Genomic DNA, 24,659 nt, shown 5'->3' with positions numbered 1-24,659 from the left:
TATTAGTCGTGTTGCACCTTGCTGTTTAGCCAAGCATATGAAGAATATTTTTGTTCTTAGTTGCCTCCAGTAGGTTCTTTCCAAAATCCCAAAAAATGTTTTATATGCCTTTCTTGGGAAGGAATTGAAGTTTTTCTGATTGCTTTGTATGTTTTCTTTTACATTGGTGGTACACTATATTGTCTCTGTCTGGTACAATTCTCTAATTGAAATTTATTTGGCCTTAAAATGTTTTCTACACCAGCTATCCAGAAGAAAAATCGTTAAGAGCTTATACAGCTATATTATATCTCAACCCACGAATGAGGATATTCATTCAAGCTGAGAGAGTCAAAACCAAGCATTTGCTTTACTGTTTTTACAGGCCCAGGTGAGTCAGCTTTGCTTACTGTTATAAAGGCACATATTTAAAATGTTCAAAACAATGTCCCTGAAAGTATTAGATCACCATATTACAAAAAAGATGTTGAGACTCTAGAAAAAATGCAAAGAAGAGAAATTAAGATGATTAAAGGCCTGGAGACAAAAATGTATGAAGAACGGTTTTAGGAATTGAGTTGGCCAGTCTAGAAAAAAGAAGGACTAGGGGTAACATGATAGCAGTATTCCAGTATTTGAGAGGCTGCCACAAAGAAAAAGGGGTCAATTTATTTTCCAAAGCATCAGAAGGCAAGACAAGAAACAATGGATGGAAACTAATCAAGGAGAAAAGCAACCTGGAATTAAGGAAAAACTTCCTACCAGTGAGGACAATTAACCAATGGAACAGCTTGTAGGTGCTCTATCACTGGAGGTTTTTAAGAAGAGACTGTACAGCCATCTAACTGAAATGGTATAGGGTCCTCCAAGGTCCCTTCCGGTCTTTTCTGATTGATTGATTTACTTCTTTGGCCCCAGTGACAAACTGATAGACTGATAGAATAGAATTTTTTATTGGCCAAGTGTGATTTGTCTTGGTGCATATGCTCTCAGCATACATAAAAGAAAAGATACGTTAATCAAGTATCATAAGGTACAACCCTTAATGATAGTCATAGGATACAAATAAGCAGTCAGCAAACAATATCAATATAAATCGTAAGGATACAAGCAACAAAGTTACAGTCATGCAGTCATAAGTAGAAGGAGATGGGTGATGGGAATGATGAGAAGATTAATAGTAGTGCAGATTTAGTAATAGTTTGACAGTGTTGCGGGAATTATTTGTTTAGCAGAGTGATGGCGTTCGGGAAAAAACTGTTCTTGTGTCTAATTGTTCTGGTGTGCAGTGCTCTTTAGCTTCATTTTGAGGGTAGGAATTGAAACAGTTTATGTCCACATTTTTATGTCCAGGATGAGACGTCTGTAAATATTTTCACAGATTTTGATTTAGAATAATTCATAATCTAAGACAAATACTCTAACAGTAAATCAACTGTGACCTAGAGTTTGGAACAGTTTAAATCAGATAATCCCTTTAGCAACAGGGATAGGCTTTAACACTTTAAATCAGATAATCACTTTAGCAACAGGGAAAGGTTTTATTTGGTTTACTCTTATTGCTTTGAATTCTATTTTACTGAATGTGTTTTAGAAATGTTTCTGAAAGAATACTGCTGAATAATGCAAATAATCAAGGCTTAATTTGCAGAATTGTTGTAAATAAGATACATGCTTTTTTGTTTGTGTGCTTTTGATTCCTGGCAATTATCTGGTCCCTACAAATTTTTTTGACAAGATTTTGAAAGTAGTTGGCATTCCTGCTTCCTAGGGCTGAGAAGGATTGGCTCAAAGTTATCCAGCTGGCTCTGTGCCTAAAGCAGGACAAGCACTCACAATCCTGGTTTCTAGCCAGGTGGCTTAACCATTACACCAGACTGACCCTTGTATGCATACTAATTCTGTGAAATTCATGTTTTATGTTTTAATAGGATGTATCCATATATATCATCTTCATTCAAACAAATTGCCACTCGTGAATTACAGAAGGCACAAATGGAATTGAAGGCTGGTATGCAGTAGTGTTTAAATTGGGTTTTTTTACAGCATTATTTTTTCCATAACAATAAAGAAAAATAGTTGACAGACATTTTCCCATTGTGAGAACTTTTGCAGCTATTAGGATAAGCTTTTAAAAATTTAGGAACTTCTTTAATCCCTTATTTGTTTGAAACTTGCCTAATTTTTTTTTTCACCCTCAGGAAAAAAATAGTATGGGCTAAAGAGAAATCACTACATCTTTTGGGAAATCAGTAGTTAATACCTATGCAATAATAGAATACAAAAATGTTACTTTTAAAATATAAGTTGCAAATAAGGGAGAATTGCAAGTGAAAAGAAAATGTCACAAAATATGAAAAAAGGAAAAGTTTCATCAGTTTTACTCCAGCTTCTCACCCCTACAAAACTAACTTTGAATTGAATCAAGGCATGTTCAGACATCAATCCCAATGCAGGGAGATCTTTTGTGCTATCCCTGTTCGTGAAATGATCATAAATCAGGTACCAACTAGAGTCAACTTCAATAGTTTTGCTTTGTATGTCACATAGATTGAAGAAGCATTTCTCCCAAATAGTTTAACAAATTATTTTGCTTATGCTTGTAGCTGAAAATGCTGTGGCAGATGTAAAAGGCAGACTAAAACAACTTTCCTTGTCTGAAGATACTGAGGTATTGAACCAGGAATAACATTTATATTATATTTATCTGAAGTTTTCTTTTCAGAGATCAGTATCTTTTTTGATATCCCCAGTAAAAGGCTCACTGAAATGAATTGGAGTTATAAATATGGAATTGGAGATGTGAGACAAACACTTCTCAGTATTACATTGGCTTGTAGATAGCCATATTATTTTCAATGCCAAAAAATATTTTCTGGTTTTCAGTATACCTGTACATATTGCTTCTTTAAATGCACATTTATACTATTTTGCGGAACCCGCATTTTTTGCAAGCAAGATAAGTCTTTGCAAGCAAGATATGTCTTTGGATACATATATGCGATACATAAAGTGTATAAAATTTTTATTTGAAAAACTGTATTGCAAACTTCATAGAAACTCCAAAAGCCAACATAGGTTTGTCAGAAACAGATCATGCCAGACTAATCTTATTGCATTATTTGACAAAGTGACAAAATTACTAGACCAGGGGAATGCTGTTGATATAATTTATTTGGACTTCAATAAGGCATTTGATAAAGTAGACCATAACCTACTATTAAATAAAATAGAAAAATGTGGGTTAGACAGCATCACCACCAGATGGATTCATAACTGGCTGACCAACCTCATTCAAAATGTAGTCCTCAATGGAACTGCATTTACATGGAGGGAAATATGCAGTGGGGTACCCCAAGGCTCTGTTTTAGGCCCAGTACTCTTCAACATCTTCATCAAAGATTTGGAGGAGGGGATAGATGGGGAACTCATCAAATTTGCAGACGATATTAAGCTAGAGGGAATAGCCAACACTCCAGAAAATAGGCTTAAGATACAGAAGGATCTTGACAGACTTGAACATTGGTTGCTATATAACAAAATGAAATTCAGTGGTGAAAAAAGTAAGGTTCTACATCTATGCAAGAAAAACAAAATGCACAGGTACAGTATATGTGGTACCTCGCTCAGAAGTAGTAACTATGAGAGGGATTTTGGAGTCCTAGTGGACAACCATTTAAATATGAGCCAGCAATGTGCAGCAGCTGCCAAAAAAGCTGCACAGTTCTAGGCTGCATAAACTGGGATAGAATCAAGATCACGTAAAGTGTAAATACCACGTTATAATGCCTTGGTAAGGCCACACTTGGAATACTGCATCCAGTTTTGGTCACCACGATGTAAAAAAGATGTGGAGACTCTAGAAAGAGTGCAGAGAAGAGCAGCAAAGATGATTAGGGAACTGGAGGATAAAATATATGAAGAACACTTTCAGGAACTAGGTATGTCTAGTTTAATGAAAAGAAGGACCAAGGGTGACATGAAAGCAGGGTTCCAATATCTCAGGGGCTGGCACAAAGAAGAGGGAGTCAAGCTATTCTCCAAAACACCTGGGGGCAGGATAAGAAGCAATGGGTGGAAACTAATTAAGAAGAGAAGAACCTAGAACTAAGGAGAAATTTCCTGACAGTTAGAACAATTAATCAATGGAACAACTTGCCTCCAGAAGTTGTGAATACTCCAACACTGGAAATTTTTAAGAAGATATTAGATAACCATTAGTCTGTAGTGGTGTAGGGTTTCCTGCCTAGGCAGGGGGCTGGACTAGAAGACCTCCAATATGTCTTCTGTTATTCTGTATTCTGTAACTTCATAGAACTTTGAATTTAAGGGTTTAATTGAGTTTCAGTCAAAAAGATATAATTAAATGATTCTATATATTTTTTATGTTATATTTACCTTTTATTTACAAATATGCTGCTAATTCCCAAATGGTTTTGGGCAGCTGATCACATAAATAAAAAATATATGCATAAACCTCTAACCTTCTATAAACTCAAAAAGGCCTAGATAAAATAAAGTGGTGATAAGGATATTTTATATTTACTAGAGAAGGCTGTACCCTGAAATATAAAAGAGAATTTACTATTAGGTACATGAGGTATACAAAACTTATTCTTTCAAAGACTTAAGGCATGGAACAGACTATATGGCTCTGGGTAATTAAATCATGTAAGAGAAGTTTACACTAAATTAAATACTTTGATTTGATTGGGAAATAATCAGTTCAATATAGTAGTACTCTACATGTGAGATGCGACAGGTCTGTGAGCAGTTTTATTCACCATGTGGTTTGCTATGTTTAGGTCAGATGCAAGGGCTGTGTGCAAAGACCATGTTGCAGTAATCCAATTTAGAAGGAATTATATGTGTATCACTGGAACAGATTTCTCTTTACAAGTAATATACAACTGGTTTTTCCATTACGCTTGTTACCCAATCTGTGAAGCCAGCAGTTTGAATAGAAAGGGGGGAGGGGAGGGGACAACGTTATTTTTAAAACTATAGGCATCTAATTAAAGGAGTTGATATGCTTGATCAGTATTGTTTCAACTACCTTTCAAAATATGGCAGGAATTAATTTTTAATCTATTAGTTTTTAATCTATGCCCTACAATATCTAACACAATTTCTGTTTGCATTAAAAACAGTGGGTAACACAAATTCTAAGAGAAATATGGCCCAAACTTTAAAACACTGTAAAACTTCAATATAAACTACATTCATCCTTGCTTCCTGATTGTGTTAGTTAAGATAGTTAGATAGGTTAATTGCTGAAAAATAAAGGCTATTAACATTGTTAATTCCAGTTTATTGAAAGTTTGCCTGACATGACCTTTAAACAGTAGGAAATTTTTTCACATGTTGTTAATTGCCTGTTTACTACTGCCAAGTTTTCACTAAGCTATCTTAGCTTTAGGTTCATTTATTTTTAAACAGTGTTAAGAAAGCAGTTTTCATTTTGGATTTCATCATGGTAATTGAAGCCTAATTATACCTCGCTAAATCATTATTTATATTCTTTGGGAATAATCCTGTAATTAATCCCTACTGTGCTGAATTTTTATGCTTAAAGAGCTATGACTTCTACTAATAATTCAAAGCTTCCAGCTAAATATATGTAGTGTCCACCATGTGCTAAATGCTATACATAAATAGTCTTACATACTCCAAGTCAAGAAAGTAAAATACTTGTGTTAATTAACAACTAAAGTGTCTTGTGAACCCATGCAGTATGGGTTGATTTTGTATTTATGTATTCGTAGCAATTCGTAACCTGCTCAAGCAACTCTAAGCCGTACACATTAGTTATAATGCCTTAAAACATTGCATCCTAGCATTTTCAAAAATTTTCTGTGGTCTTCCAAATTCAGTCTTCCAAAGCTCTGTGGAAAATAGAAAAAGATGAAGGGGCGATTCTCAAAGGATAAGCTGTTCCTTGTGAGGCGGCTGCTTCTGAGAATGTAATTTTCAAAATTCCCTCTCTTCTAGTCTCTTTAGGAATAGCTACTGGGAACATCCTGTCCAAGCAAGATTCTGATATGTCTTTGGATACATATATGCGATACATAAAGTGTATAAAATTTTTATTTGAAAAACTGTATTGCAAACTTCATAGAAACTCCAAAAGCCAACATAGGTTTGTCAGAAACAGATCATGCCAGACTAATGTTATCAAAGTGACAAAATTACTAGACCAGGGGAATGCTGTTGATATAATTTATTTGGACTTCAATAAGGCATTTGATAAAGTAGACCATAACCTACTATTAAATAAAAAAGAAAAATGTGGGTTAGACAGCATCACCACCAGATGGATTGGTAACTGGCTGACCAACCTCATTCAAAATGTAGTCCTCAATGGAACTGCATTTACATGGAGGGAAATATGCAGTGGGGTACCCCAAGGCTCTGTTTTAGGCCCAGTACTCGTCAACATCTTCATCAAAGATTTGGAGGAGGGGATAGATGGGGAACTCATCAAATTTGCAGACAATATCAAGCTAGAGGGAATAGCCAACACTTCAGAAAATAGGCTTAAGATACAGAAGGATCTTGACAGACTTGAACATTGGTTGCTATATAACAAAATGAAATTCAGTGGTGAAAAAAGTAAGGTTCTACATCTATGCAAGAAAAACAAAATGCACAGGTACAGTATATGTGGTACCTCGCTCAGAAGTAGTAACTATGAGAGGGATTTTGGAGTCCTAGTGGACAACCATTTAAATATGAGCCAGCAATGTGCAGCAGCTGCCAAAAAAGCTGCACAGTTCTAGGCTGCATAAACTGGGATAGAATCAAGATCACGTAAAGTGTAAATACCACATTATAATGCCTTGGTAAGGCCACACTTGGAATACTTCATCCAGTTTTGGTCACCACAATGTAAAAAAGATGTGGAGACTCTAGAAAGAGTGCAGAGAAGAGCAGCAAAGATGATTAGGGAACTGGAGGATAAAATATATGAAGAACGGTTTCAGGAACTAGGTATGTCTAGTTTAATGAAAAGAAGGACCAAGGGTGACATGAAAGCAGGGTTCCAATATTTCAGGGGCTGCCACAAAGAAGAGGGAGTCAAGCTATTCTCCAAAACACCTGGGGGCAGGATAAGAAGCAATGGGTGGAAACTAATTAAGGAGAGAAGCAACCTAGAACTAAGGAGAAATTTCCTGACAGTTAGAACAATTAATCAATGGAACAACTTGCCTCCAGAAGTTGTGAATACTCCAACACTGGAAATTTTTAAGAAGATATTAGATAACCATTTGTCTGTAGTGGTGTAGGGTTTCCTGCCTAGGCAGGGGGTTGGACTAGAAGACTTCCAATATGTCTTCTGTTATTCTGTATTCTGTAACTTCATAGAACTGTGAATTTAAGGGTTTAATTGAGTTTCAGTCAAAAAGATATAATTAAATGATTCTATATATTTTTTATTTTATATTTACCTTTTATTTACAAATATGCTGCTAATTCCCAAATGGTTTTAGGCAGCTGATCACATAACTAAAAAATATATGCATAAACCTCTAATTTTCTATAAACTCAAAAAGGCCTAGATAAAATAAAGTGGTGATAAGGATATTTTATATTTACTAGAGAAGGCTGTACCCTGAAATATAAAAGAGAATTTACTATTAGGTACATGAGGTATACAAAACTTATTCTTTCAAAGACTTAAGGCATGGAAAAGACTATATGGCTCTGGATAATTAAATCATGTAAGAGAAGTTTACACTAAATTAAATACTTTGATTTGATTGGGAAATAATCAGTTCAATATAGTAGTACTCTACATGTGAGATGCGACAGGTCTGTGAGCAGTTTTATTCACCATGTGGTCTGCTATGTTTAGGTCAGATGCAAGGGCTGTGTGCAAAGACCATGTTGCAGTAATCCAATTTAGAAGGAATTATATGTGTATCACTGGAACAGATTTCTCTTTACAAGTAATACACAACTGGTTTTTCCATTATGCTTGTTACACAATCTGTGAAGCCAGCAGTTTGAATAGAAAGGGGGGGAGGGGATGGGACAACGTTATTTTTAAAACTATAGGCATTTAATTAAAGGGGTTGATACGCTTGATCAGTATTGTTTCAACTAACTTTCAAAATATGGCAGGAATTAATTTTTAATCTATTAGTTTTTAATCTATGCCCTACAATATCTAACACAATTTCTGTTTGCATTAAAAACAGTGGGTAACACAAATTCTAAGAGAAATATAGCCCAAACTTTAAAACACTGTAAAACTTCAACATAAACTACATTCATCCTTGCTTCCTGATTGTGTTAGTTAAGATAGTTAGATAGGTTAATTGCTGAAAAATAAAGGCTATTAACATTGTTAATTCCAGTTTATTGAAAGTTTGCCTGACATGACCTTTAAACAGTAGGAAATTTTTTCACATGTTGTTAATTGCCTGTTTACTACTGCCAAGTTTTCACTAAGCTATCTTAGCTTTAGGTTCATTTATTTTTAAACAGTGTTAAGAAAGCAGTTTTCATTTTGGATTTCATCATGGTAATTGAAGCCTAATTATACCTCGCTAAATCATTATTTATATTCTTTGGGAATAATCCTGTTATTAATCCCTACTGTGCTGAATTTTTATGCTTAAAGAGCTATGACTTCTAGTAATAATTCAAAGCTTCCAGCTAAATATATGTAGTGTCCACCATGTGCTAAATGCTATACATAAATAGTCTTACATACTCCAAGTCAAGAAAGTAAAATACTTGTGTTAATTAACAACTAAAGTGTCTTGTGAACCCATGCAGTATGGGTTGATTTTGTATTTATGTATTCGTAGCAATTCATAACCTGCTCAAGAAACTCTAAGCCTTACACATTAGTTATAATGCCTTAAAACATTGCATCCTAGCATTTTCAAAAGTTTTCTGTGGTCTTCCAAAGCTCTGTGGAAAATAGAAAAAGATGAAGGGGCGATTCTCAAAGGATAAGCTGTTCCTTGTGAGGCGGCTGCTTCTGAGAATGTAATTTTCAAAATTCCCTCTCTTCTAGTCTCTTTAGGAATAGCTACTGGGAACATCCTGTCCCAGCTAGATAGGGTAGGATAGGCAAATTCTAATAAGAGGAAATGATTCTGAAGAACAAGCTCAGATATGACCTTGGAGGACAACTCCAAGGTTTTTGTGGAGTAGATGCAGACGGTATTCTCAACAGCTAAGCATTATATATAGGCTTTGAAATTTAAAAGTGACGGCTATTTTTCCTCCTCTATTACTGAGGAAAATGAGACTGGTATGAGCCAGAGAGATGGAAATACATGTTGCTACATTTGAACATGCACCACTCTGAGGCATAAAGGCAGTTAAGTGCTTTGAAGTGACTATGAGGGAAATTGGTGGCTGGAGAGACATTGTGTGATTATGCTGGGTCACTGAGTGGGCACTTGCTGTTTCCTGATCCAAGAGGGAGAATATTTTAGCTGAAGGCTTCCCAGGGAGAAGATAAATGAAGAACCAGACAGAGAAATGCACTTTACCCCAAAACCAAGGTAGAAGGGAACAGAGAGATGCTGGAGCCCTCCAGGAAGCCAAAAATGATCAGGGAAGAAAACTTGGAGGGAAGTATGCCCAGCAACAAGCTGTTGAGATTTGAAAAAGGGATAGATAAAGGTTTAAAGCCCAAGACTTACAACCAGTTGCTCAATGATTATTTAAAGTTACTACAGACTTGAAAAATGTTTTTACGACCCATCCTTGAAGTTTCAATTGCCTCACCTTCCTCTCTTCCTCCCCTCCCCCCTCACAGTCACATGATTAAATTTTGGGCACTTGGTAACAAGTTCACACTTATGACCGGTTACAGCATTCCACAGTCATGTGATTGCATTTGGTGACATTTTTTCCACTTTGCAGCAAAAAAAGTACCCATTGAATAAGCTGGATTCTGATTTATGACCATCATATTCATTAGTAGCCATGGTGACTCACTTAAGAACTATCATAAAACAGTCATAAAATCAAGTCCAGTCACATTACAATCACAACGTTTTATGTCCAAAATTCTGGACTCATTTGTGATTGTAAGTCAAGTCCATTGTCAAAAGCTGGAGAAGGATGGGAGAAAAGGGGAGATGGAAAATTGGTAGGTAAACAGCAGAGTAAGTGGTTGCTACCAAATACAATAGCTTTAGAAGAGAAATGGTGGGGGGGGGGAGTCCTTTGAGAGGTAGGAGAGATGGAGAAACTTTGGATATATTGCTGTATCTGGATTTTTCCCTAATTTCTGTATAGAAATTTCTCTACATATTAAAAACAAAACAAAACAGCTTCCATGGTCTCTCTCTAGCAGTTGGGTTTTTTAAAGTCCTGTGCATCCCCAGCCATAAAACTACCACCAGTCACTCTTGTATCCCTTTTTTTTAAAACTTTTTAAAGCATTTTTTACTACCTATTTGCCTGAGCTACTGGTTTGCTGTGGTTCGGGTGAACCGGTAGTGATAAAAACTACCAGTTCAGGCGAACCGGTAGTAAAAAAATGCTTTAAAAAGTAAAAAGGTTCCGACAACCACAGCTTTTTAAAAGCATTTTTTACTACCTATTCACCAAAACCGATAGTAAAAAAATGCTGTAAAAGCTGTGCCACGTGATCGTCGGAACTTTTTTTTTACTTTTTTAAAGCATTTTTTTAATCACTATTGGTTCACCTGAACCGGAGGAAACCAGTAGCATTTCACCCCTGGATTGCAGTCTACAAATTCAAGGCAACATCTAAGAATGAAATTTGCCCAATTTGTTCCTTAATTTACAAGCTAAAGTAGAATGAAATGCTACCTATGTATACCTATGTTTAGCCTAAAGCAGATAACCTTTTTGAAGCCGAGAAATTAAAGGGGAAACATTGGTTTCTGGTAGAATTTGAGGGATATGTCTACTTTGTGTTTTGGATTTTAGTTTTAATATATATACTCCGATTACAAAAGGCAGGAGCTGTATCATCGATGTACAACTGACGGCTGTAGCTTTCCTATCCCTTCTTTATCCTTAAAATGTTCTTCAAAATAAAACATTCATTCATAAACAATGAAATAACTTCTTTTTCCTTTCTGATATTTTGGGGGAAAAGTATTTGCAAGTTGTGTTACGAGAAGCTCTGGAGGAAGAAAAGAGAGTAAGAGAAAATAATGAAGAGAAAAAAAGGCAAGTTAAGACATATAATAATTTACTTTTTTGAAAAGGTATTGCAACTGAAGAAAATCAAAATAGTTTACTTTATATCACAAATAGTTGTAAAAATTAGTTCTAGAGTCAAACTAGTTATCATAGCTTCGTTGCATTTTCACAATTTTACAGATATTGCAGTACATCTGAGACCAATAATTATTCAAATTAAGTGTTAAAAATAGCCTCAATTTCTTTATTTCAGTTTCTGCAATTTACACATATGGATAATGTGTCTTTATAGCACCTGTTTGGAATCTTTTAGTTTACACAATTGTTTGATGGGAGCACAATCTTTACATGTTCAACACTATCTAGATATGAGTCCTGCTGAGCTTCATAATTGATGACATCTTTTGGTCTCTTCAGCATTTTTTCAGATTATTTTTAATTAAGCCTTTATTATTTTTATAAATAACTCAAGGCATTGAACCTATGTAATACTCCTTCCTATTTTTCCTAAAACAACAACAACTCTGAGATTAGTGGAGCAAAGTGACTTTCGTGAGCAGCCAATTTTCATGCCTAAAACTGGACTAGAATCCTCAATTTCTTAAATGGCATTACCTAGTGCTCGGTTTTTCTCCATTCCTACAGTTAACACATTGGTACAATATTCCAGCATTCTTTTCAAATGGTACAAAACTAGTATACCAGTTAATCCAAAATGCTATGGCTTCACACTTCTTAATTCCAGTGCTTCCAATCCTGCTGACGATAGCAAGAGACTCCTGGGTCAAGCTAGAATCTCTGCCATTGATGTTTACTATATATATTGTATGTACTGAATGTATGTATGTATGTTATGTATATACAGTATATAGAAAGAGAGAGGAGGTGCAAATGCATGGGTGTGTATTAAAAGGAGAGAAAGGATTTCCTCCCCTCTTCATTTTGTTTTTCTTCAGAAATCTGAGAAGACCAAAAAGACTATTTATAATATTTGGAATAAACATTCAAAACAGAAGTCAAGATGGAATGCTTATCTATAGCAATAATCGCTTGATCAGAATGTTCGAGAAATTGGGATCACAGAAAAATGTAGGACCATTGTAAGTTTTCTTCTTTAACATGTAAGAATCACTTTTCTGTATTGCTAAAAATATTTTATCTATTTTTATTTGATTTAAATAAATCAAATACATTTATTTGATTTCATTGGATCGGTTATATACAAAATTCTGATTATAAATAATTACAAAGTATTATTTTTTTTTTTTAAAAACTGAGCACAGAATTCAGTGGTGGGTTCTAACCAGTTTTACCACCAGTTCACATTGCGCATGCGCTTTGTGTGTAATTGCCATGTGCTTGCTTGCTTTGCTTCCATGCGTGCCAAACTTGCGCTTTGCGCAAGCGCATTGAGTAAAAAAACAGCTGCAGCATGGCAATTCACTCTACCACACCTTACAGCTGAGCTAAAAACAAAGGACTAAAGGTAGGTATAGCGCGGGGAAGGGTGGGAGGGCCCAGCTGACATTAGGAGCGAACCGGTTTGCTCTCATATCAAGATTTCCGCTACCGGCTCTCCCGAACTGGGGAGAACCGGTAGCAACCCACCACTGACAGAATTTCTGAAATTTGTTACAAATAAAAGCATTTAGGACTAAAGTCATGACCCATTGTTTCATATTTAACACCTGTTTTCATCTCCACAGTTTTGGTGCTGGAGTTGTGGGAATTATAGATGTACCATTAGACGTTATGGAACCCACACACAATAAGCAGGCTTTTGCCAACATTAAGGAATACAGGCACTTGCTTAAATCAATGGAAAATTATCTTATTCAATACTGGAAAGACATGGGGATAAGTAAGTAATCACAGTTGAAGATGATTTGTACCACCATAGTCTCATGTTATTTCTATTAAGACGCTCTGCCTCAGTGAGACACTTGAGGGCCTGAATGAGACTCACAGTCATGCACACCAGCGTTGATGTCATCTTCTCACTCCTTTTCCATATTTTTTAAAGGACGCTTTTACTTGTAATTCACTTAAAGGCAAGTAGGAGCCCTCATAGAATGGGGAAATGAATAAGGCAGAAAAGAGAAACCATTTCTGATTTTGCCCTCTCAGTGTGGGGAAATGGAGGGGGGAAAAGGCAGAAATGATATGTCTGTAATATTCAGGTAATATGCATATATAATGTCTCCTTGAATGTAGATACACAGTATACCAATAAATATTACGACACGGAATAACTATTTTGTTAGTATTATTCAGAACTTATATTACTCATATACGAAATAGGCAAGGGGTAGAATTACATTGTTTCTTCTGAAAGATCACTTATTTGGCTCCTTTATAGCCAGTAGTCTGTGGCTCCACTATTTCGATCAGGCTGAACTGTTAATATCATAACTGGTGATTGCTAGATAGTATTGAGATAGGTGAGTCACAAATAAAGGGTCTGGTGTCTATCCTATTTGATGACACTGTCAGAGTCACCACCTTGCCTGTTTTAAAATTCCCCACCCTGTCCTCACCTAATGCACTGAGTCCTAACATATAGTAGATGTTCCCTATAATGCTAAGCAAGCAACATTGTTCCTTTCCTGGTCAGACATAATTCTGCCTGGATTTGAAGCCCCGATCTCTCAGTAATTTACAAGATTAGTATAGGATGAAGTGTACTGTGGGAGAAAGAACAGAAGCAAAAATTAGAATTTTTTAGAGGGAGAGGGAGAGAGACAGAGAGACAGAGAAAGACAGAAATACAGCAACAATTTAATGTAAGGCACAAAGCTTCTATAAATTTAGGCATAAAGCTGGCTAGCTGACCTTGGGCTAGTCATTTTCTCTCATCCCTGGGAAAAGGCACTGGAAAACCACTTCCAAAAATGCTGCTAAGAAATGCTGCCCAGACTTAACTTGGCCATTACCAGGAATCAAAACTGACTTGAAGGCACAATCTTCTTCCCACCATTTTTTATGGCTTGCTTTGAAAATTCAGTTGGATCCAGTCCAGATTTTTAATTAACAAAACAGGATTATTGTTGTTGTGAAGACGCAATGATAAAAGACCTTTATTTATTTAATCTTAAACCTCTAGAGGAAAACTGGTATACCTATGAAATTTATCAATAAAATGCAGGTAGGATTGTGGTCATTTTGTATGTTGTGTAAGAGAGTTTCGAATTAGTAAAATCAAGTGGGAAATAGCAGAATAAATATGCTTAAAAAATTATGTTGATTCCCTTTAACATTGTTGAACCAAAAAATTTCAAGATGCCTTTTTTCCCAGTCTAAATAAGACTGTCATCAAGAAAAACAAAAATTATGAACTTGAACTCTATTTAAGTGCTTAGGTTGCCATTACACTACTGCGTTTGGGAGAAACTGCTTTTTGACCTGTTCTTGTCCTTGTTCCAGACTATAACCAAGCAATCTTCATAGTTTTCCAAGCCAAATTGATCTGATAGAGGTTATGATTGTTCTTTCACTGCAACATATAATGTAATATTGAAACTATTTATTTTCTAAGGTCAAAAAGGAGAAAAGTTCTGGAATGATTTTGGATACCTAAGTGATAAATGGTATGAAAGACCTTCTGAGACAGTTCAATATAAAAGAAGACGAGCAGCAGAAATTCCTTATGTTGTGCAATGTGGTGAGTTTCTATAGCTAGGCAGTTTGAAAGGAGAAAAAAGGAGTAAACGTAGAATTCAGTGAATGTTTCTAAAAAGCCTATCTTTCAAAGAAGAGTTCGAGCTCTCCTCTTCACGGGTGCTGCATACAACTGTGTTTTTCACTTCCTTCTTCACTGAAAAGGTCTTCTTGTAAACACTTCTTTTGTTTCATTTTTGCTGCCTTTAAAAGCAAACTTTTCAGACAGCAGATCTAAAAGATTTCCTTTATGTTTTACTATAAAGTTAACAGCATATAACAAATGTCTTTGTTGGCCTCACAGTAGAATAAAAAGGATTATAGGCAAGTATTTATAGGCATACTATTTGTTGAGAACTGTTTAGATAAAAAAAACTTTAATTTTTTTTCTTTTAATCTCTTCATGTGGTAGCATTCCTAGGGATGTTGAGATGGAAGAAACATATACAAACAAACTGAATTTTTTAAAAAAATGTTTGATCTATTTTGAGAAAGGATCTTGTTCAGCCTTCTATTTTTTCAAAGTGCAGCTTAAGATTTCTTTAATATCTATTTTCCTACCTGAAGTCTATGTAATTCATGAGATTTATGTTTTGCTGCCCAATTTCTGATTTTTATTTGGGCAACCATGTGCCTATATTTTGGCAATCTAGATCTCTAAGTCCCACCTTCTCTTGTGGGGAAAAAACATCCCTAGAGTACATGTGTGTGGGGAAGGGAGGCACAAACACAATTTTAATTGGCTGGGATTATGAATTAGTTCAAGAAATTGTGTTGTAGAGAAGGATTTTCTGCCCTATTTTGCATGTGGTGGTTATTATACAGATATGGCTACTATGTCACTAAACTTCAGTAAAGAAATCAGAAGTATCATAACATGATATAGGTATCACAGAGATTTATGTGATTGCTACTGAGAATTACATGTATACCTTTTTAATATCTTGGGTACAACTCCCAGAGTATTACAACAAAAGTTCTAAATTTGTTCTGTTCCCCCCCCCCCACCTCAGTCCGGGAAACACATGAACTGACTCAATTAGCCAGCAATGTAGTCCACGGCAGCTATCAGCTCTGGTAGCAAACCAGCAATTGTCTGCCAAGGTTTTCTTTATCTTCCCAGATGCCGGCGTCACCGAAGCTCATTACTGGAGCAACCAGGAAGTCAGGAACAAACAGCAATTCAGGCCAAATGCTCAAATAGTTCAGCTCAAGTTTTCTCCAGTCAGTTCGTTTTGTCCGTCATGAAGGAGTAGAGCAGCCCCTCCTGCTTTTATACCCTGTGGGGTATGGCTCCGTGACTCAGCACTCTCTAGGCCTGCCCCACCCCCTTTTTTGTTGTTCTCGCCTCTCTTGTCTACAAAACCTGGGATCTAACCAGGACTGATTGTCCACAGCTGGGTCTGGAAGCGTTGCCTGGGCAGGGGGAGATACAGAAGACAGAGGCCTCGTTACCTCCTCCACCTGGCCTGACCCTGGCTCCTGGAGCTGAGCCAGAGAAGCCGGCCCTCTCTGGCAGGGGCCAGGCCTGGGGGGGGGGGCTGGAGCCACAACAATATTATAATATTTATATATATGGGGCCTCTGTGGCTCAGACTGCTAATGCAGTCTGTTATTCACAGCAGCTGCCTGCAATTACTACAGGTTCTAGTCCCACCAGGCCCAAGGTTGACTCAGCTTTCCATCCTTTATAAGGTAGGTAAAATGAAGACCCAGATTGTTGGGGTCAATAAGTTGACTTTGTATATAAATATACAAATAGAATGAAGACTATTGCTAACATAGTGTAAGCCGCCCTGAGTCTTCGGAGAAGAGCGGGATATAAATGCAAATAAAAAAAAAATATTTAAGGCTGTAGAAGGGCAAAATCATTACATGTAAATCTTGCTTAACAACCATCCCATTTAGCAACTATTCAAAGTTACAAAGCGTTGACAAAGTAATGATCCAGTAGAATATCCTAGAACCGTGATGGTGAACCTATGGGACATGTGCCACAGGGGGCATGCGGAGCCATATTGGTGGGCACGGACCAGAAGCCGGGAAATGGGCCATTTCTGGCCTCTGGACGGCCTTTGGGGGTGGTGAGGAAAGCTGTTTTCGCCCTCCCCCAGCTCCTAGAAATGCTCTGAAGCCTGGGAAGAGTGAAAAACAGACCTTCCGGTCCCACCAGAAGTCAGCAAACAGGCTGTTTCCAGCCTCTGGAGGGCCTCTGGGGGGGTGGGAAAGGCTGTTTTCACCCTTCCCAGGCTCCTTGAAAGGCTCTGGAGCCTGGGAAGAGCAAAAAACAGGCCTACCAATCTTACCATGCCATTGTGTGCCAAAAGGAGGGGGAGTACAGGGGGGGGGGTCATGCACGGATGCACGGCGGGAAGGACACATTGAATTATGGGTGTGGGCATGTCGACGCGCAACCCCCCACGTGACCCCTTCTTTTGGCATGCGACGGCAAAAAGGTTAGCCATCACTGTTCTAGAAGAATTGGAAGAAAAGACTTTGCTTCTGGAAGGTGGCAGAGATAGTAGGAGCCCCAGAGGGACTATCCTCATAGGTTTTACAGCATTTCTAATGAATGTTTAGGTCTGCAATAAGGCTGGGTTTGGTTTGGACCTAGATTTGGATCTTTTAGGGTTGTTCGGGCTCTGTTCTTACGTTCCAGGAAAAGCAGGCTATAGGATAGGCCATGTGTGTTAACTTGGCTGTGCTGCTTTCATGTGCATACCACTCTGTAGACCTGCAGCCCTTCTATGTATTGTGTTTTCTTTGTAATTGTGTAATTACAAGTTAATGTGTAAGTTAATTGTGTAATTACAAAGTTACAATTACAATATTTGTAATTTCTTTGTGGATTTTTGTTTGGTGGATTTGCCAGTGGCTGTGTTAGCCTGTGAGAGACAGGGGAGTGATCTTGATTGGCTGCCAGGCTTAGCTAGTGACCAGTGGCAGTGGTGGATTCAGTGTTTCTGAGCTGAGGGAACCCAATTGTACAACAATGATGGAATATGATCCTTTCAACTGCTGCCAGTGAGAAGTGGTTAAGAACCTTGGATGAAGTAGATTATCTGAATCTCTTTCAGTCAACATTCATACTTGGATATGGGATGAAGCAACATTGGCATACTTAAGGATGATCTCTGAAGAGAGTGGGATGTAGGTTTTAAATCCATTGTTGCCCTATTTGACCTCTCTGCAGTTTTTGATACAACCATGGTATCCTTCTAGATTAACTCAAGGGATTGGGAGTGATCACACAATATTGTGCTAGTTTGCTTCTTTCTCTGGAGTCAATTCCCATCAGTGGTAATTGGGGAAAGAGTCCCACACTCAGTCCTTGCTATGTGGGGTGTCGTAGTGTTATATGTTAGTTCTGGTCCTATTTGACTTTTACAGTAGGCCAATGTGTGTTCCATCCATCACCATGGGATAAGGTATCATCAGTTTGCTGATGATATCCAATTACATATTTGTTCTACTAACAAAATAAGCTATGCCATAGACTGTTGTGACCCAGACTCGAGCAGGTAGCAACAAACGCAGTCCTTAGTAAAAATACACTTTATTCAAACACCTGGGAATTAATTCATTCCCAATGCCAGGTAACTCAAAATGAAACAAAGGCTTCACAAACAAACAGTCTTTGGTTATCTCAAACCTAGTTCAATCTGGATAACTGCCAAGGTCTTTTCTGCTAAACATCCAGAGCAGAGAACAGATCAAAGAGCGCAGCTGCAACGTTGCTTTCTGGCAAACAGAGACATCGGTGCTGGTCTCCTTTTAAACCTTATGGGAGGGGCCAATTAGCTCTTGGCCCTACTCCCGAGGTGACCTCTCTGCTTGAGCTGCTCCTGCCTTCTGGCAGCTCGTCTCATGCGGGCATTAGGAACAGGCTCGTCGCAGTCCGATTCCACCAACAGCTCCCCAGGCTGCTGACGAATCACAACATAGACATCATCCCAGAGCCTGGAGGCTGTGAGGGTCTGGATCAGGAACAATGGGCTTCAGATAAACCCTGGCATGATTGATTGTTTTTGGATTTGGGGACTTGCCAGTTCTAGCAATATCCTTGGTGATAGGTGAGATTGTGCAGCTCCAAATGGACATTATACACAACCTGGGTCCTCCTGGACTCTTGTCTCCTTTTCAAAGAGCAAGTGGCAGTCGTGATTACAACAGGCTTTGCACAACTTCACATTGTGCACCAGTTGCATCCATTCCTAGATTGGACGGCTCTGCTCAAAGTTATTTAGTCACATCCCAATTAGACTATTTTAATATTCTCTATATGGGGCTGTTTCGAAGAATTTCTGGAAACTTCAGATGATGCCAATTGTAGTTGCATAAGTACCGTGTTTCTCCAAAAAGAAGGGTGGGTCTTATTTTCTTTTGACCCCTGAAAAAACGGCTAAGCCTTCTTTTTGGAGAGTTCTAATTATTTACTCAACTTGCGATGATGGCACCAGCAGCCCTGCCCAGCAGGAACCTGCTGCTGTCCCACTTCTTCTGTGGCCACTTGCCGCCAATCACACGCATCGCCCTGGCCTCCCTTTCACTTTCAGATGCCTACCGGAAGGCATATGCAGCTGATAACAGAGCTCTTAATTGATCCTCAAAACGGAGGCCAAAACTGGCCTCAAAACGGAGGCCAGGGCGATGCATGCAAGTGGCAGCAAGCGGTTGCAGAAGAAGGCAAGGCAGGTGTCGGGGTGTGCGAGGCCTTGTAATTGGGGCAGCTCCACCATGCCCCCATCCCCACCCTACCTTATTTTTTACCTGTGTGCCTCGCCCCAGACCCTGCACCCCGGGGTGGGTGGGGTCTTAATTAGGGCTCATTTTGTGGGTGAAATTTAATTTGATTGCATGTGCTCAAAAATGTGATAAGGCTTATTTCAAGGTGGGTCATCTTTTTGGAGAAACATGGTAGTTATGTGTTTTTCTAAAATAACACATGTTATATAGTATCTCTCTTCAGGTTTACCAGTTTGTTTCTGGTGCTCATTCCACAGATCTGGGAAAATACTGAGAGTTCCAATTGTAGTCTATAAACAAACATTACTAAGTGAGGAAGTAATTAATTATATTAAATGTATTTAGTTAATCTACTTTTAATCTACTTTTAGTCTCCCTCTAATCTTCTTTTGATAAAATCTAAATTTAAATTGAATGCAGTTTTTATTCTTGTTGTCCTAACTTCTTTTGGTCTTTTCCCCACTGACTTTTATTGGAGGGTAACTCATGGCATGTCATTCAAAGACTAAGTGAAATTCAGAGATCTGGGAAAATATGCTCTTTAAACATGTATTTCAGCTCTGAGTAGTACTGTATATTTGACAGTACTTAGTCAGCTTAGGTTTTGATTAATATTTGGATGGAAATCCCAGGCTGAAGCTAGATTTAAAAAAAGGACAATGGCAAACTGCTTCCGTATTGATTTCAGGGAAACTACACAGGTGTGATTACCAGATGTTGATTTCAACTTGTAGGAAACTACTTTATGCACTCAAATGTTTCTAAGCTAATTTCAGATAATAATAGTATTATTCTGAAGGAAAAATCCATATCTTAAGTAATATTTTCTGATTTGTAATATATAGGTATCAAGTTCCTAATAAAATAAATAATAGAGGTTTAACGTTCCACATAAAATCAACTTTATAATTAATTTTGGATTAATTCTGTTAATTCATTAGATGTTTGTCTCAAATGGAGATTCTTGTCACCTAACACTGATATAAATAATGAAGATCATCATGACATCTGGAACTGTGAAAGAAGCTCCAACTCCCTAGAAAATAAGTAAGTAGTGATATTATATCTGCACTCTTTCGCTACCAGAAGAGTTCCTTTCCTCTGCACTGTTCCATTAAGTATGCATGATCCTAATAAGACATCAGACTTGTAATTATTTTTATATTCATACCAACTATATTTTATGTCTCTCAAGATTGTTGTATTTATAAATAGTTTATAATACACAGCTATTCAAGTGTATAATAGACATCTTTCTAAAGTCAACATCGGTACTTAACAAGCAAACCACTTAAAATATGTCATCAAATAATTTTGATAAAGAATATTACTTTTATAAACTGACCATAGGAATTGTTGTAAAGAGCAAGTTTTCAAAGAAGCTTCTATTCTTTGTAATTAGCAAAATATTTACCTTTATTGAATAAATATTCTTGGCTGGATGTTTAAATAACACCAGAAAAGGTAACAATATTTACCAAACAGTAATAACACAAGGGCATTTAGAAATCATGGAAAGACATCATTAAGATATTAAGTGCACCATATTGTACATAGCTCATGGAACACTAGGTCAGAACAACAAAATATTAGTACCAAACATTTTACACGCAATTCTGTACTCTACGCAATAATACTGTACGCAATAAAGTACATATTTGACTTGTATTTTCATTTGTTTGTTACCATATATACACACATATAAACAACTAAACACAAATGCCCATGTTCAGTGACTGTGGGATTAGTCTTTTGTTATGAGTAGCATGAAACCATGTGCAAAGCTGTTCAGCTATCGGTGTCCAAGTCATTTGCAAAAGCAGGAGGTCCAAGACAAAACATAAAGAGGAGACCATAATTATTTCTATAAATAATGTATTTTTTTGCAATTTGAAAGGTGCAGTATACCAGAGAATTTGCCCAGAATCCCTTTGGGCACATTCAACCCAACTCATTTGAATGACAAAGAAAAGCTACTAATTGATTCCATTCAGAAAAATAAAAGGAAAGTGGAAAAACTGGTGAGCTGTTATATAAATTATCATAGAAATGAATATGTTTGGAATTTATCTGGGTAGAATTAAATAATACAATTTTTTATTAAATCATATAGAATCCTACATACACCTTGAATAATTAAAATTTTGGTATTTTGGAAGGAAGATGACTTTGAACACAAAATTGAAGTGGAATCCCAAATGCATCAAATTGCTAGAAAGGATTATTTGCCAGAGAATTATCTGACCCAGGGATCTCCAACCTCTGGACTGTAGCCAACTACCAGGCCTTAGCAGGTTCGTAACCGGGCCATGGAAGTGGTGGATGAGTGCATGTATGTGCGTAACTCCACTTGCATGAGCGTGCATGCACAATCCCATTTGTGCTCGTCCACCACTCGCACATAACTATTCCTTCTCCCCGCCACCCAGTCCAAAAAGTTCGAAAGGTTGGGGGTCGCTGTTCTAACCCACTTTACAGTCTGATGTTTATGGTCCAAAAATAAGTCAGAAATACTAGATTACACATTCTCTTCCTATCAGCCAGCATGGCGAAATGTAAGTACATGTATGTATGTCTCTCAGAGGATAGAAATTTCCATGAAGGTAGAAGAAATGGATCAATTTTCATTAAAATTAAAGAAAGGAGGAGAGAGTTGGCAGAGAGTGTTAAGCTGCATACTTGTAATGTAGATGCTTTTGTAAATGTCTGCTATTTTTGTAGCTAATGGGACAGAAGTTATGTGGACTGTTATATAACTAAATATAATAAATTTGGTAGAAATAAATACAGTAGAAGGAGTTGCTCATATAAATTCTGATTTAATTAAAAAATATCTATAACTTTTTTTCAATACGTTTTAAAATGCCTCAGAAAGAAGCAATTTATAGAATGAGGATTTGTGGCAAATGTTTTCATCTTAGGAAGATGAAATTTTGTATAAAAGGAAGGAACAGTGTCAGACAATAATGTTGTCCCTTCCTAGATTAGATGAAACAGTATACTTACGAGAAGTTTAACCCATTTTTTAAGATACTCAAACAGATAAAATGTTCATGCTAAATCCATAGAAAAGACAAAAATTTCCTTGAACTGTAGTCCCCAATATTTGCCCCAAAGAGGCACATAGGAGATATTATGCTATACTTAGGACATTGGTCCAACAGTCTTGGTGATTCCTATTCCCGTTGATAAAGGACTTTCTAAATATATATATTAGGGCTAGAGAACCTGTATTCCAAACTTCCAGATGCTTTCTATAAAGCTTGAAAGGTACTTCAGTTGCAATCACAAAACCATTAATACCCTGACTGTAATATTTTTCAAAATTCTGTTTCTATCTACATTGAGATGAAGAATGGAAAGTTTTTATCTAGGATGTCATGGTTTGATTGACTGATTGATATTCTGCCTTTGTATATAGTAAGTGTTCAAGGTGGCAAATAATAAGTCTTGAGTTTCCCTATTCATAATAAATTTGTTATTTGAAAAAGTAAAAAGTAAAAACAGATATCTTACTTTGGTGTCTTTTTTACAGCAACTTCGTTTGATTCAACCACCTAAATTTTCTAAGAATACAGATGACAGCAAAACTCCTGCTAAGGATGTGAGTAATTGGGACTGCAATTCTATATATAACTTTCTTGGGAACATACAGGTGAAACTCGAAAAATGAAAATATCGTGCAAAAGTTCATTTATTTCAGTAATGCAACTTAAAAGGTGAAACTAATATATGAGATAGACTGAACAATGCAGAAGAGCTGAAAGCCGCTATTGAAGCATCCTGGTCTTCCATAACACCTCAGCAGTGCCACAGGCTGATAGCATCCATGCCACGACGCATTGAGGCAGTAAGTGATGCAAAAGGGGCCCAAACCAAGTGCTGAGTACATATGCATGCTTATACTTTTCAGAGGTCCGATATTGTTATATGTACAATCCTTGTTTTACTGATTTCATGTAATATTCTAATTTTCTGAGATTGTGAATTTGGAGTTTCATGAGCTGTAAACTATAATCAACAAAATTATGACAAATCAAGGCTTGAACTATCTCGCTTTGCATGTAATGAGTCTATCTCATATATTAGTTTTACCTTTTAAGTTGCATTACTGAAATAAATGAACTTTTGCACGATATTCTAATTTTTCGAGTTTCACCTGTATGTCATTACTATCAATGGAAATCAAGAGAGTTTCAGGACTGAACCTAATGCATAGTTTAATCTTGTACGGAAATACATCCCTATGCTTTTTAAAAAATTAACAGAGCAGCTATAGCTGAGAATGAAAATCTAAACCTTATTTAGATTAAACTCAGAAGGAAAAAAATTAAAACAAATATAAATATTAGTATATACAAAATACGTAATTATTCATATTATAGTCCATTTGATAAATCTATTTCAGTATTTATTAGTCAACTATTATATGGTTAATAAAAGTTGAAATAATTACAAAACATGCTATGGAAAAAAATTAACTAGAATTCAAAAATATTGTCAACTATCAACAACTAAGTTCAGACAACACTAAGAATTCCACAGTTCAATCCTGAGCAACAAATATTCTATAGTCAACCAAATTGATACCTTCATTTATGTATGCAAATAAACATATGAAAGCGCAAAACCTACATATTTTAAAGTATGTTATAATTATGTATTTTGTCTTCATAGGAAAACGTATTTCCTTAATTAACTAAAACTGCATCAGTACATGAGAGGAATCATCTGTTAGAAAACGTATTTTTACATGGCTACAAAGTTAAATTGGGATTTAGAAACCAAGATTAGACCCCATTTTGCAATCCTAGTTTGTAAATCAAGCAAAAAAATAGAACATCCATATTCTAATTTCTATTTAGACAAGCAATTAGCCAATAGGAAAGAAATGATTACCGTATTTTTTGGACTATAAGACGCATCGGTGTATAAGACGCACCAAGATTTTGAAGAGGTAAGCAAGAAAAACGTTTTTGCCCTCTCCGGCCCCTAGGAGCACTCTGCAGGCCTCCCAAACCCTCTGTGCATCCCATTTTTCAGAAAAACGGCCTGCAGAGGGCTCCTGGGGACTGGGGAGAGCAAAAACTTAACACATGGGGTGTCTGGGAGGCCAAAAACTGTGTTTTTTG

At 36.8% G+C, this 24,659-nt stretch overlaps 1 protein-coding gene across 1 annotated transcript in view; it reads left to right on the top strand.

Annotated features, from left to right (window-relative positions):
• Positions 1-24,659, top strand: part of MORC1 (MORC family CW-type zinc finger 1) — a 72,072-nt gene that overhangs the window by 23,155 nt on the left and 24,258 nt on the right. The window contains exons 9-18 of the mRNA XM_058185199.1: positions 245-370; positions 1,911-1,990; positions 2,586-2,650; positions 11,078-11,151; positions 12,081-12,224; positions 12,831-12,985; positions 14,660-14,785; positions 20,469-20,574; positions 21,425-21,548; positions 23,063-23,131. Coding sequence (XP_058041182.1) covers positions 245-370; positions 1,911-1,990; positions 2,586-2,650; positions 11,078-11,151; positions 12,081-12,224; positions 12,831-12,985; positions 14,660-14,785; positions 20,469-20,574; positions 21,425-21,548; positions 23,063-23,131 — 1,069 coding nt within the window. The remainder of the gene's footprint in view (positions 1-244; positions 371-1,910; positions 1,991-2,585; positions 2,651-11,077; positions 11,152-12,080; positions 12,225-12,830; positions 12,986-14,659; positions 14,786-20,468; positions 20,575-21,424; positions 21,549-23,062; positions 23,132-24,659) is intronic.

This window comes from Ahaetulla prasina, chromosome 5, assembly GCF_028640845.1.
Source record: "Ahaetulla prasina isolate Xishuangbanna chromosome 5, ASM2864084v1, whole genome shotgun sequence".
Lineage (NCBI taxonomy): Eukaryota > Metazoa > Chordata > Lepidosauria > Squamata > Colubridae > Ahaetulla > Ahaetulla prasina.
Note: the sequence above shows the minus strand (reverse complement) of the source record. Positions and strands in the feature narration are given on the sequence as shown.